The sequence below is a fragment of the Remersonia thermophila genome, chromosome 1 (assembly GCF_042764415.1).
Source record: "Remersonia thermophila strain ATCC 22073 chromosome 1, whole genome shotgun sequence".
Lineage (NCBI taxonomy): Eukaryota > Fungi > Ascomycota > Sordariomycetes > Sordariales > Chaetomiaceae > Remersonia > Remersonia thermophila.
The window spans coordinates 2,658,880-2,670,285 of record NC_092217.1 but is presented as its reverse complement, the minus strand read 5'-3'; the positions used below and the strand labels follow the sequence as shown (position 1 = coordinate 2,670,285).

The window sequence follows — 11,406 nt, the reverse complement described above, 5'->3', positions numbered from 1 at the left end:
GCCATCCTTCAGCTCCCGAAGCTGCCGAAGGCGATGTAGTGGGGGTCAGAGTTTGGAGAGCACCACGGCTGATGGCGGACTGTGCGTCAACGGACTGGCCACGGCCGTACTCGAGGACAGGGGCAGGAGTTCGGCATTGGCCAGATGAGACGCCCTCAACGTAATGATTCGGACTTGAATTATAAGCTGAAGAGCCTGAGGTGCCGTGCTCTGCGTGATGACCAGCTGGGAAGCCGTAGTTCGATGTCGCGACAACCGGGGAAAGCTCGTAAGGGACATCTTGATTCGATTGTTCCCCATCCTTTACAAGATTTCCGGCAGGCTGGTATTGATCGGGGCTTGTGGGTGGGCCCCATTGTTGGTCATGATGGGCTGACGACGTCTCGTAGGCGACTCCGAAAGGAACCATGCTGCCGGACTCGAGAAGTGCCCGTCTTCGCTGATGGTCTGCGTCTGGATGGTCGAGCCCATATGAATTGGTGACAGGCTGCAATGCGGACGGTGAAAAGAGTCCCCGCATAGGTTGACGATGGTGCTGAATGGCTGGTGTGTTCAAACTTGGGTCGAGTTGTGCATGGCGCAGTGCCCCAAGGCGAGAGCATACTCCCCCATCGCTTCGATGACTGCTCCGGTTCATGAGGCTATATTTTCGACCGAGCCAGAGTGACCCAGGCACCTAGATAGGCCAGTCAAAACGCAGGAACAATTCTTGTGTGTAAGTTGGGATTAGTGACACGCTTTGACATCCACATGCAATGGGAACAATGCGAATCAAAATCTCTGCGTGGTCTCAGTCAGAATTTCAAGGGACTGGTTGCATTCCGTCGGTGCCTGATCTACCGGTTTGATACGGCAGGCAGGCTCAATACCTAGGTGTTGACTCCTTCCTCACGTCATCGGTTCTGGCATGAGTCGGGCCCGGATATCCTCGTGGACCAGTTCCCCTGCTCATTTGGTCTGTTTTCACCCACATCCACGGATAATCTTCACCAGGCGAGTGTTCTATCCCTACAAACGAAAGTAGGCTAGATTGGTGTCTTGGTGCTAACGGTTACCGTAAACGCTTGGTGTTTTGGAAAAGGTTCATGTCCTTTGGACGTGAGCTGCCAGCACTGCTGCGAAACCCGGATTAGTCACTGATATGCTGTTACGAATATAGCTAGGAACCTAAGCATACACCGTTGGCAGAGCTGGGCATGTTGACTGTAGAATGACAGACTAGAATGCGACTGCGCAGCATATTGAAATGATCCAACCGACAATTATCCAAAACTGCACGAATCCTGGACGTTACGAATACCTACCAGCTCACCCCTCAAAGCAGATGTCTCGGCATATCCCACCTCTCCGGCACGTTAAACCACGCCTCTGCCCTCTCCAGCTTGGTAACCACCCCCTTCTTCCCCAGCATCCCCGGCAAGAATTCCTCACCTTCTCCTTCTCCCTGAGAAAAGTCCCCCCACATCACCGTTGCCTTCTTCGTCTTCATTCCGTAATCGATGAGCGCAGACCACCCCTCCGTACCTGGCAGTTCACGGTCATGGGCGGATGGGCCAGCGTCTGGCAATGGCGGCTGGACAAGCTTTAAATCGAGGCCGATATAGCTGAGGATAGAACTGGTAAATGGGAAGCTAGGAACAAGGGGGATGGGAGAGATGGTGCATTGGAAGAAAGGCTTGGTTGTGGCTGGATCTGGGGGGGACGCCGGGTCAAAAGGCTGAGTGTGGTCATGAGGGAAGACGCGGATGTGGGTGCTGCCATCGGGGTTATCGATCCAGTGGAAGTGGGCGAGGTGCTTGGGGAAGTTCCAGACTGGGAGGCGTCAGTGGATGGGTACAACGGGATTGCAATGCTCTACCAGGGGTCACTCACTCGTCCTCCCGTTCCAACACGTGTACTTCTGACTGACATACAGGCTAGTAACACGCATGGCACTCTTGGTAGCCTTGCCGCCGCCCTCGTCCTCGACCGGGTACTCGAAGAAGCCTGGCGAGATAGCCATCTCGTCATAAGGCCCGACGGGAGTGGCATGGTAGCGGATGAGCATGATCAGACTGAAGCCACCCTTGGGGATCCCGAAAGCGCGCGACGAGAAGGCAGATTCGGCCTCCAGCGGGTGGTAGACCTTGACCGGCAAGCTGGCTGCAGCGCCCTGGCTGATCCAAAAGGGTATCATGTACACGGTGGCTTCGGTCTTCCATGGGGCCGGCGCTAGGGCGATGGGCCCGGTGGGTGCGGTAGTGGTAGACATGGCGGGGGTTTAGAATACAACGTAGGCAGGCACAATGCCACGTCCTAGGATAGGGAGGTTCTGTAGAGAAAAAGGGTCGTTTGGATGCGTTCGGTTCAACGACAAAAGTCCCCTCATGCGGCAACTCGGTAGGTGGGAACACCGGTTTTGTATGGCCAAACTCTCTGCATGAAGCGACCCGTGTTTGGCATCAGTAATCAACCATAAGCAAGCCAACCAGTGGCTTTGTGAGGGGCTGACTCAGGCCGCATCAGGTCGGACCCCCAACATTGCGCGACCTATTCTTGGCATTGTCGCCCAGCAATCGGTTCGGAGGCTGATGATACACCTGTGCACACCCACCTGCTCAGCATTTCTCTCTAATGGAAAATCTCCAGCTCTGCAAGTCCGTACTGAACAAGAGCCAGGTGCCTGAGAGCGCCAGTTATCCGGGAGCGACTGCTCGAGGCCCCAGGTCGGCCCGTCAGACCTGGCTTGGATGAAAACAACAAACAGCCTGAAGGGCCTTCCACAAGGTTCCAAGCCCTCAGATGACTGAGCATGAGGCGCGATTGATTTTAGAATAGGTCTGCGGGTCCCTTGACTGCTCGGTTCCATGCAAACAGTGTAAGCACTTCTTGTACGTTAAGCCACGGCTGCACGAGTAAGAATATGGGATCCTATGAAACGCCAACGCGTCTCAGACTTCTGGAGCGAGTATAATAGTCCAGTTACATGCATAGCCTGGTATCTTGACTCAGAATATATTGCCTCAGCATCGCTTCATGACAGAGCTACCATCTGAATCCTGAAACGGACCAGAGCCTGTTGAATATCTTATAACATAGGTTTTGTTTATTCTTTGAGGTTTGATGCTACGTTAGCACATTGGCTTCATATTAACTTGATTGTTTTGGATTTCCCGTCTTTGCAAACTCCGAAGGAAGTCGCTGATATGTTCCCCATTCTTCCACCCCAAGTCTCCGTTCAACACTTTGGATATAGGCTTGACAGAGGTTATACCTGGATGGATACACTATGGGAGAAACGTCCTGTGGATCCCCCTAGAGTACCAATCAGACGTACTTGCAATCTCGGGGGAGGCCATCGCACCAGGTGATTGTTCAGGACGCATAGCGCGGTCATTATGCTCTCAAAGGACCATGTCCTGGAACCGTATCAGGAAGATGAGGAGAACAGTAAAGCAGTGGTATAGGAGCAAGAGGAGGAAAATAACAGGAGCGAGGTGAAGCATACGTCAGGGAATACATTGTAGGTTTCTCGTACCAACGGACTGTAGAATCAGCCGTAATAGAGCGATTCCAACAAGATGGTTCAAGCCTTCAATCAGGACTGAAACGAATGGACGAACCCTTGCACAATGCAGAGTTCTGGTCTCTAAACCTGTCAAAGAACCGGAGATCTAGTCCCTCCGAGCAGGAGCAAATCTCTCAAATGGCTTGCGACTACTGCGCTATACCGGCAGTCTGTCTCTAGATGTTCCGTCCTTGACAGGCGTTCTGGCAAAGCCCTGGCCCAGAGACACGTGTTAGCCCGCTTGGTGTAGGTCTTGACGAGCCCAAGCGTATGATCAGACCAAGACAGGCTCTATTACGGGAGGAGATGAACAGGTTCTAAAGCAACCAATACTTCCAACTACATGGATTGCCATACGTGGGCCACTGAATATCGTCAATATCCGCCGACTTTGAGACGTCTCAGGTTCGGCTCAATGTTGCGAGGGTGGCCAGATCCGGGGATTTTGCCTTATCCGGATGATTTGAGCTGTCCCCTTCCCTCTCTCTCTCAGAGAAGAGGCTCAACACTTTCACTACGGCATGCAGCCCTAAGAGAAACAATGTGGCTCGGTGTCATTTTTTTCTTTTCCTTTTTTCATTCATCATGGTCTCACGCTGCTATCCGTTATCCCCAGACAGCCAGACTCAGTCCAGCTGATCCACAGTCTTCGCATCCACACCATTGCCTTGACCCTCGGCTGTAGCCTTCCCCAGATCCTCTTTCGTCACTTCAAAGCGCCACCCAAACTCATCCTCGACCCTGCCCAGCTGGATATCCTTCAGACGCGCGAGCAGGCGCGCGCAGACCGGCCCGGGATCCTCCACGCCCTCGGCGATGTACGTGACGGTCTCGGCGCTGCCGTCGGCGGCAGCCGACACGCGCGGGCTGTCCTGCGGCAGCAGCAAGCTCTCGCCGACACGCTTGCGCGTGATGGAACGGATGGGCACCAGAGCGGCAGCCGTGCCGGCGGCGAATACCTCGGCGAAGCTCGGGAGCTCCCCGTACTTGATCTGTGCGGCACGTGTCAGTATCTCGGATCGGGCAGCGAGGTGAAAGGGGAGAGAGAGAGCTCACCGCCCGCTTCTCGACGCTCCACCCAAAGCTCCGCGCGATCTGCTGCACGCTGTCGCTCGTGACGCTGTCGATCACCGCCTTGCTGTCGGGCACCACCAGCTTGACGCTCCCATCCTCGCCGCTCAGCACGCCGATGAAGCCGCTCGTGCTGAACTCGTCCACCTCCTCGTGCTTCCGGCTGTCCAGGTGCAGGGTGATGCCGAACCCCTCGTTGCGGGCGCGCTCGCTCCACCGCAGCACGGGCGCGTAGTTGCCGCCGACCTTGGCGCTTCCCGTGCCGTTGGGCGCCGCGCGGTCAAAGTCGTCCAGGATGAGCGCCTTGACGGGGTGCGTGCCGTGGTAGACGCCCGTGGGGATGACGAAGACGGCAAACGTGTACTCCTCGGGCGGGTTGAGCCCGAGCTGGGCCGAGGACCCGTAGATCTGCGGGCGCACGTACATGGCCGCGCCGGTCTCGTGGGGCGGGACGTACTCGGCGTTCAGCGCCACCGCGGCGCGGACGGCGTCGATAAAGAGGTCGGTCGGCACGCGCGGGATGGAGATGAAGTCGGCCGAGTGCTGCATGCGCGCGGCGTTGCGATCCGGGCGGAAAACGGCGATGCGGTCGTTGCCCGGCAGGCGGAAGGCCTTGAGGCCCTCGTAGGCCTGCTGGCCGTAGTTGAGGGCCGGGGCCATGCCATGGATGCGGATGAAAGGGTCGGCGACGAAGCGAAGAGGGGACCACTGGCCCGTCTTGACCGAGTAGTGCGACTCGATGTGGCCGTTGACTGGAGGGCAGACGTTGGTTAGACCGTGATTCCTTCCGGCAATGCCTCGTCGGCCAGGAGTTGAAAGAGATGCTCACCCTCCCGGACGCGGAAGCCGACGTTGGACCAGTCAATGGTGTTGACCGGCGGAGGTGGGAACGCTGCCATGGTGGTGGAGGGGTCGACGGGTCAGACTGCCAACGACGGTAGTCAATGTGAGCAAAGGAAGATGCAGTGTGCCGGGAGCTGAGGTCTTGTCAAAGTCCAGACGGTGCCCAAGATACCGAACTCAAGGCCGTCACACGTCAAGCAAGCACCACACCAAACCGTGTCCTAGGCAAAGCGAAGGGGTAGCTAGCTGGCCTGTCGGCACCGGCCCCGTCCGAGGGGGATCCCATCATAACGTTGGTTCCGCTCCGAATCGGAAGAAGAAACATCCGGGGTAGCTCCAGGGTAACTCGGGCCTCGGTCATGTTATTGGCCGAGCATGGCATGGTTCCGGAGTCTCGAAAACGAATATACCCCGCAATCCCGATTACGGAGTGATGTCATCGCAGAGAAGGTCACGTACTTGACGGTTGATGGTCGTGCGTAAGCCGTGGGCAACAGCAGAAGAGCAACGCTAATATGGATTTCGTTGCCAGCTGGCCCCATTTGACCTTCTTTTCATGATGGGTATCGAAATGCCTTGATAGTTCTACTACCTTCGGCCTTTTTGTCCCGTGTCCCCAGTGTTTGTCCGATGTCCCCTGCTACACATTTTCCATAGCATCCATCCCCTGCCATGCAAACCCAGGTAGTCAAACAAGCATCCGGTCCTCCGGAAAGTCCTTCATCGTGAGCCTCACATCATTTCATACCTATTCGGGTATCCAAGCAGCCTGAGTTATAAGCGAAGTGGGGGGCTTTGTTCAGCTGGTTCTTTTGGAGGGGCTCCTCTTATGCCAAATCATCTTGAGTGCATTAGACTAGAGAAGAGAATGAAGAGAGAAAGGGGTCCGTTGAGAGTGAAAACCCCTCGTTTCTTCACTAACGTCATTTAGTGTCAGGCCATCGCCCAACTTACCATCCCGGAAAGGATGCGTCTAGAGATTACGTGCACCGTGAGGAAAGTAAATTGACTCCATCTAAACCACCTTGTGTACATGTTCGTTGTGGCCACCGGCCTAGCAACCACAAGACAACACCCACCGAGGAGAGACCAAGCCCAGAATCAAGCGAGATAAAACTCCCATAAACAAGTAAGGAAAATCGAAGCTAACAAGAGAAAATGCAAGAGGCCACCCGAGGACACGCCGATCCCTTCCCAGCCAAAAGTATATGCCGCCAATATTCCATCCCCCTTTTTTTGTCTCCTTTATTTTTTTTCTGCTACCCCCTCAGCCTTCATGAACTCGTGACCCCATGGCGGTCGGTCCACACCAGCCATGGGGCTCGCACCGAGGACTTCCGGCGGTGGCGCGCCGGGACGCAAGACCTGCCGCGAGTGAGAAAAGGGGAGAAAGAAAAAGAAAAAAACAACAAACACAAGGCGCAAGAAAAGCATCGTGCCGCTCAGCCCCTAAGCCAAGAACAGAGGCCGGGCCGGATGAGGCACGCGGGAGCAGGAAACGCGTGAAAACAGCAACGCAGGGCAGCGTGCTTACGCGATCGACGCCAGCTTCTGCAGAGCGATCAGGACGCCTGTTGTTTTGTGAATGAGTTAGCTGCTTACTCTTATCGATTGTGCGATGGCTGTCCCGCAGAGAAAAAGGAAACGTCAAAGACGTGCAAAGAACTTACCGCTAACGCCCTGGGTCATCGTGGCTGTGGCCTCGGTGTTGCGGTTCCCAAGGCTCACGGTGACCACCTCCTTGACAACTCCCTCTTCACCAAGCGCATTGGCCCACTTGAACACCTTCTCGTCCTCGCGGCCATCGCCGATGACGGCCAGGAAATCCACGGGCGACTTGTGTGTCTCGTCCGGGCCCATCTTGGCCTCGAGGTCGGCAAAGATCTTTTGCGCCGCCGTGGTCTTGGTCCAATCGATGGGCTCCACGAGGACGCAGCCATCCATGGGAATAGCATGCACGCGCTGCTCCTCGCAGGCATCGTTGATGTGGCTGGCGGCGTCGGTAGCCTGGCGCTGCGCCGCCTCGTAATCTTCGGCCGACTTGTAGTGGAAGATGAGGGAACAGCGGCGGTCCTCGATCTCGGCGCCCGGGGTGCGTTCCAGATAGTAGGTGAGGATAGGGCGAACCGACTCCTTCCAAGCCCGGATTTGCTCGGGGTCGGCCATCTCGGTCCACTTGGTGCTGCCGCAGTCCTTGAGGAAGCAGCCGTTCTCGGCGATGAGGCCCAGGTTGGGCACGCGCCGGAAGATGCGGTCCAGCTCCTCGGGACGCCGGCCGGACATCACGTAGATGGTGTTGCGCTCATCGAGGAGAAGGTCGTTGAGCACGTCGAGGGTGCGCTATGCGTCAACGTCAGCTACTGAATCCGGCCACGTGCGGTAACAACCATCGTCCAAGGGGGGGGGGAGGGGGGGACGGCTACTCACCTGAGGGCTGACAGGGATGATCTGGTTCACCGGGCCCCAGTTGACCAGAGTGCCCTCGAAGTCGAGGATAAACAGACGACGCTCGCTGCGCGTGTATTGCTGGAGGAGGGTGTGCACCGACAGGCGCGGGACCGACGTCTGATCGCGACGTTGCTGCTCTTCGTAGACGATATCGAGGCGCGACATGAGTTCGGTGAACCAGTGAGCGCCCGTGTGATGGTTGACAGCCTCGTACAGATTGGTCCAGCGGCGTTCCTTCTCCTCGTCGCTCATCTCGAGCGCCTTCTTGATGGCTTCGGCGCAAGCGCGGTAGTCCCAGGGATTGACGCTCAGCTCGTTCCCGCCAAACAGGGAGGAAGTGCCCGTGAACTCGGACAGGATCAGAGAGCCGTGCTTCTTCTCGCAGTGCTTGCCGTCCTGGCAGAAGAGGTACTCGTGGGAGGTTAGGTTCATGCCCTCGCGCTGGCTCGTGATCATGAGCGCGTCGGCGATGCTGAGCAGGGCCAGGTACTGGGCGTAGTCGATATCCTGCTTCAGGTACACGACGGGCTGGTACGCAAGGTTCGCCCACGACGAGTTGACGCGCGTCACAATGTCCGAAACGGTGGCATCCAGCTCGCTCTTTTCGCTCGTCGACAGAGCCACCTGGATGAGAACCACCTTGTCGCGCCATTGCGGGTTCTTGTTCAGGAAGAGTTCGTACGACAGGAGCTTCTGCCGAACGCCGCGCACGTGGTCGAGCTTATCGCGGGCCACGATGAGCTTCTTGCCTGCGTAGCGTTCGCGCATGATGTCGAGCCACTTTTTGACTTGCTCATCCTCACGGTGCTGGCTGAGACTAACAGGGTCGATACCGATGGGGAGGTTGATGACGTCGACGAAGCGGTCCTCCAGCTGAAGGCCATCGGGCGTGGCTTCGGCGTTGAGGAGACGGCTGCAGGTCTGCAGGAAGTGCCGGGTATACTCGTGGATTTGGAACCCGATCAAGTTGGCTCCCAGGACGCCCTCGAGCAGCTGCTTGCGGACGGCAAGGCAGCGGAAGACCTCGGATGAGGGGAACGCGACGTGAAGGAAGAAGCCGATCTTGGCATCGGGCAGCTTCTTGCGGATCATGGCGGGGACCAGCAACAGGTGATAGTCGTGGACCCAGATGACATCCCCGCGCTTCCAGTTCTTGACAATCTTGTCGGCAAAGGCCTGGTTGACGTTGACGTAATACTGCCACGAGTGATCCTCGTACGCCTTGCTCTTGGGGTTATCGGGGATCTGATAGTGGAAGACGGGCCACAAGATCTGCTTGCAGAAGTGCGAGTAGTGTCCGTCAAAGTCCTTGTCGGAGCAGAAGACGGTGAGCATGTCGTGCTCTGCGGCCAGACGATCCTCAATGTCCTGAAGCTGCTGGGTGCCTTGAAGCGCATCCGTGGGCATGCCGAGGGTGCCGACCCACATGTAATCACCCAGCTTTCCCTCCCTGGCGGCCGCCTCGGCGGCGTTGCGGAGACCGCCGTTGCCCTGGTCGGCGTGGGCCACCGTCCAATCGGCGGAGGCAAAGACCCGGTCGTGGCTGGAGCTCCGCTGAAGACGGGGCTGCGTCACGCCCTGGCGGGCCATTTCCCTGGCCTTTTGCTGGAGCACTCGGCCCGGGTCAACGAGGGACCGGGGAGGCGGCGAGTTTGCGCGGGACATGGGCTGGTCCAGCCGTCCGCCCCAGGTGGGTGAGCTGCGGTCGACAGGGGCTCGGATGCCCCCCGAGGCGGTCTCGGTGTGAGGAATCTGGATCCGAAGGCCATCTTCGTTGGAGAATGGGTCCTCCTGCTTCTTCTCATCGGTGGGAGTGATCGGGGGGGTGATGCTCGTTGGTTGAAACAGGCTGGACTGCCGCTTCAGGGACGGCTTCCCGGACTGCTTCTTCTCGGAGCTGGAAGCGCGAGGCGGCGTTCCCGGCAGGTTGAAGTGCACCGTTTTGGGGAGAAACCTACATGTCAACCGTCGTCAGCATCCACCCGACGCAGCGGAGCAAGGCAACGACTCTGGGGCGCGCGTGTCTTTGACCGAGTCAAACGGACCGGCTGCCTCGAGGCTCTACTCACAGTGACGCGATGAAGACCGTCATGGTGGGCAGATGTGGTATGTTAAGCGGCGGTAGTGGAAACTTTGGCCTGGAGAAAGGGGCTCGTTCGACCGGATATGTATAGTCGGCACTGGTGAGGAACAAGTCTATAGCGCTCCGGATGTAGAGACCATGAGGAGTCGGCGGTGGTGATGGCCGAGGAGGCGGGAAGTTTTTGGAAGGTCCGGCGAGTTGAACCGCTCAAAAAACCCAGGCTCCGAAGCTGAGTATGGCCGGAGCACAGAGCTGGGCAGCAGCAGCCTGACTCAAACACACCGGACGACGGGATTGGCCGCCTTTCGGAGGGGCGCGGGTCCGGGCCGGGGAAGGAGCACGGGGGGTCTCGGCGTGGGATCCGTAGGCCGGGGCCGGAGACGCAGGATGGGGCCCGGGATCGGGTGACCGGGGGTCAGGGGGTGATTGCGAGCAACGGGGATGGTCGCAGTGCGTCGTGCGGGAGAGCAGCACAGGCAGCAATATGATAGATAGGATAGCCGGCTGCTGCACGGTACGAGAAGCCTGAGGGAGGTAGTTGGGCCCTGACTCAGGGGGAGGGGGGGGGGGGTTAAAGGTCAGCAAAGGCTGCAGTCACCCATGGTGAGGACGCCGAGTATCATGGTGCTACGGGTGGAGTGGCGAAGCGCTGGACTTTTATCATTGCCCGGGCTGTGCGGTCCACGAGGGAAACGGGCAGCATCGCCAGGCCGGGACGGATGACAGGAAGCTTTCCCTAAGCACCCAGTGTCCACTCTGGACGCACCAATCTGCACCCATCTCCCCGTCACCTCTGACGTAAGAGCGAGCCTGGGCGCTGCGGAGCCCAAGTCGATGCATGGTCTGCATGTGCTCGCACAGATCCGGGGCTCAAGGACACTATCCACCCAGAAGAAGGAGGGGGGTGCAAGACAAGGCAGACATTGCACTTGCAACCATGTCTGACATGTCATTCAGCTCCCGGGGAGCCAACGAGGTAGGGCCAGTCAGGAGGATGAGCCGTGGTCACTTGCCTTGTCGCCAGCTATCCCTGAGCCCTTGACGCAAAGGCGAGGGCCACGGATGGATAAAGCAGAGAGGCCAACCTCTCTCTTTCTTTCGTCTCGTCCAAAAAGAGACGCCGTACCTTACACCTCAAAAAAGGAGTGCCGTGAAGGGCGAGGCTGGAGTGGATAGATGGTTGCGAGGGAGGTGTGGTTCGGTGGGAGGAGGTCGTTGGGACTTGTCAAGACACGGCGCGTCTCGGACTCACACTCGAGGAAGACTGCGGAAAGCACATGGAACCAGAGGCTCGAGGAATTTCTATCATTTTTTTACCCGAAGGTCCTTGCAGAGAGAGGGAGAGAGAGAGAGGCAGGGAGCCAAAGGCTGGACAGGCTTCCAGGCTCTGAATTGCGCCGCAGACGTGAGAAGT

General features: G+C 57.8%; 3 protein-coding genes across 3 annotated transcripts; all 3 read right to left on the bottom strand.

Moving 5' to 3' along the window:
- Positions 1–1,315: 1,315 nt before the first annotated feature.
- VTJ83DRAFT_759 (uncharacterized protein) lies at positions 1,316–2,251 on the bottom strand (the record flags this gene model as incomplete). The annotated part of the gene is made up of 2 exons (XM_071014428.1): positions 1,316–1,812; positions 1,873–2,251. 2 exons carry the CDS (start codon positions 2,249–2,251, stop codon positions 1,316–1,318), a joined length of 876 nt encoding a protein of 291 aa, XP_070870112.1.
- Positions 2,252–4,173: 1,922 nt separating this feature from the next.
- On the bottom strand, positions 4,174–5,517 carry VTJ83DRAFT_758 (uncharacterized protein; the record flags this gene model as incomplete). The annotated part of the gene is made up of 3 exons (XM_071014417.1): positions 4,174–4,539; positions 4,604–5,370; positions 5,448–5,517. The coding sequence occupies 3 exons, from the start codon at positions 5,515–5,517 to the stop codon at positions 4,174–4,176; spliced, it is 1,203 nt and encodes a 400-aa protein (XP_070870111.1).
- Positions 5,518–6,991: 1,474 nt separating this feature from the next.
- VTJ83DRAFT_757 (uncharacterized protein) lies at positions 6,992–10,001 on the bottom strand (the record flags this gene model as incomplete). Its single annotated transcript, XM_071014406.1, has 4 exons — positions 6,992–7,032; positions 7,132–7,801; positions 7,889–9,863; positions 9,979–10,001. The coding sequence occupies 4 exons, from the start codon at positions 9,999–10,001 to the stop codon at positions 6,992–6,994; spliced, it is 2,709 nt and encodes a 902-aa protein (XP_070870110.1).
- Positions 10,002–11,406: the final 1,405 nt, after the last annotated feature.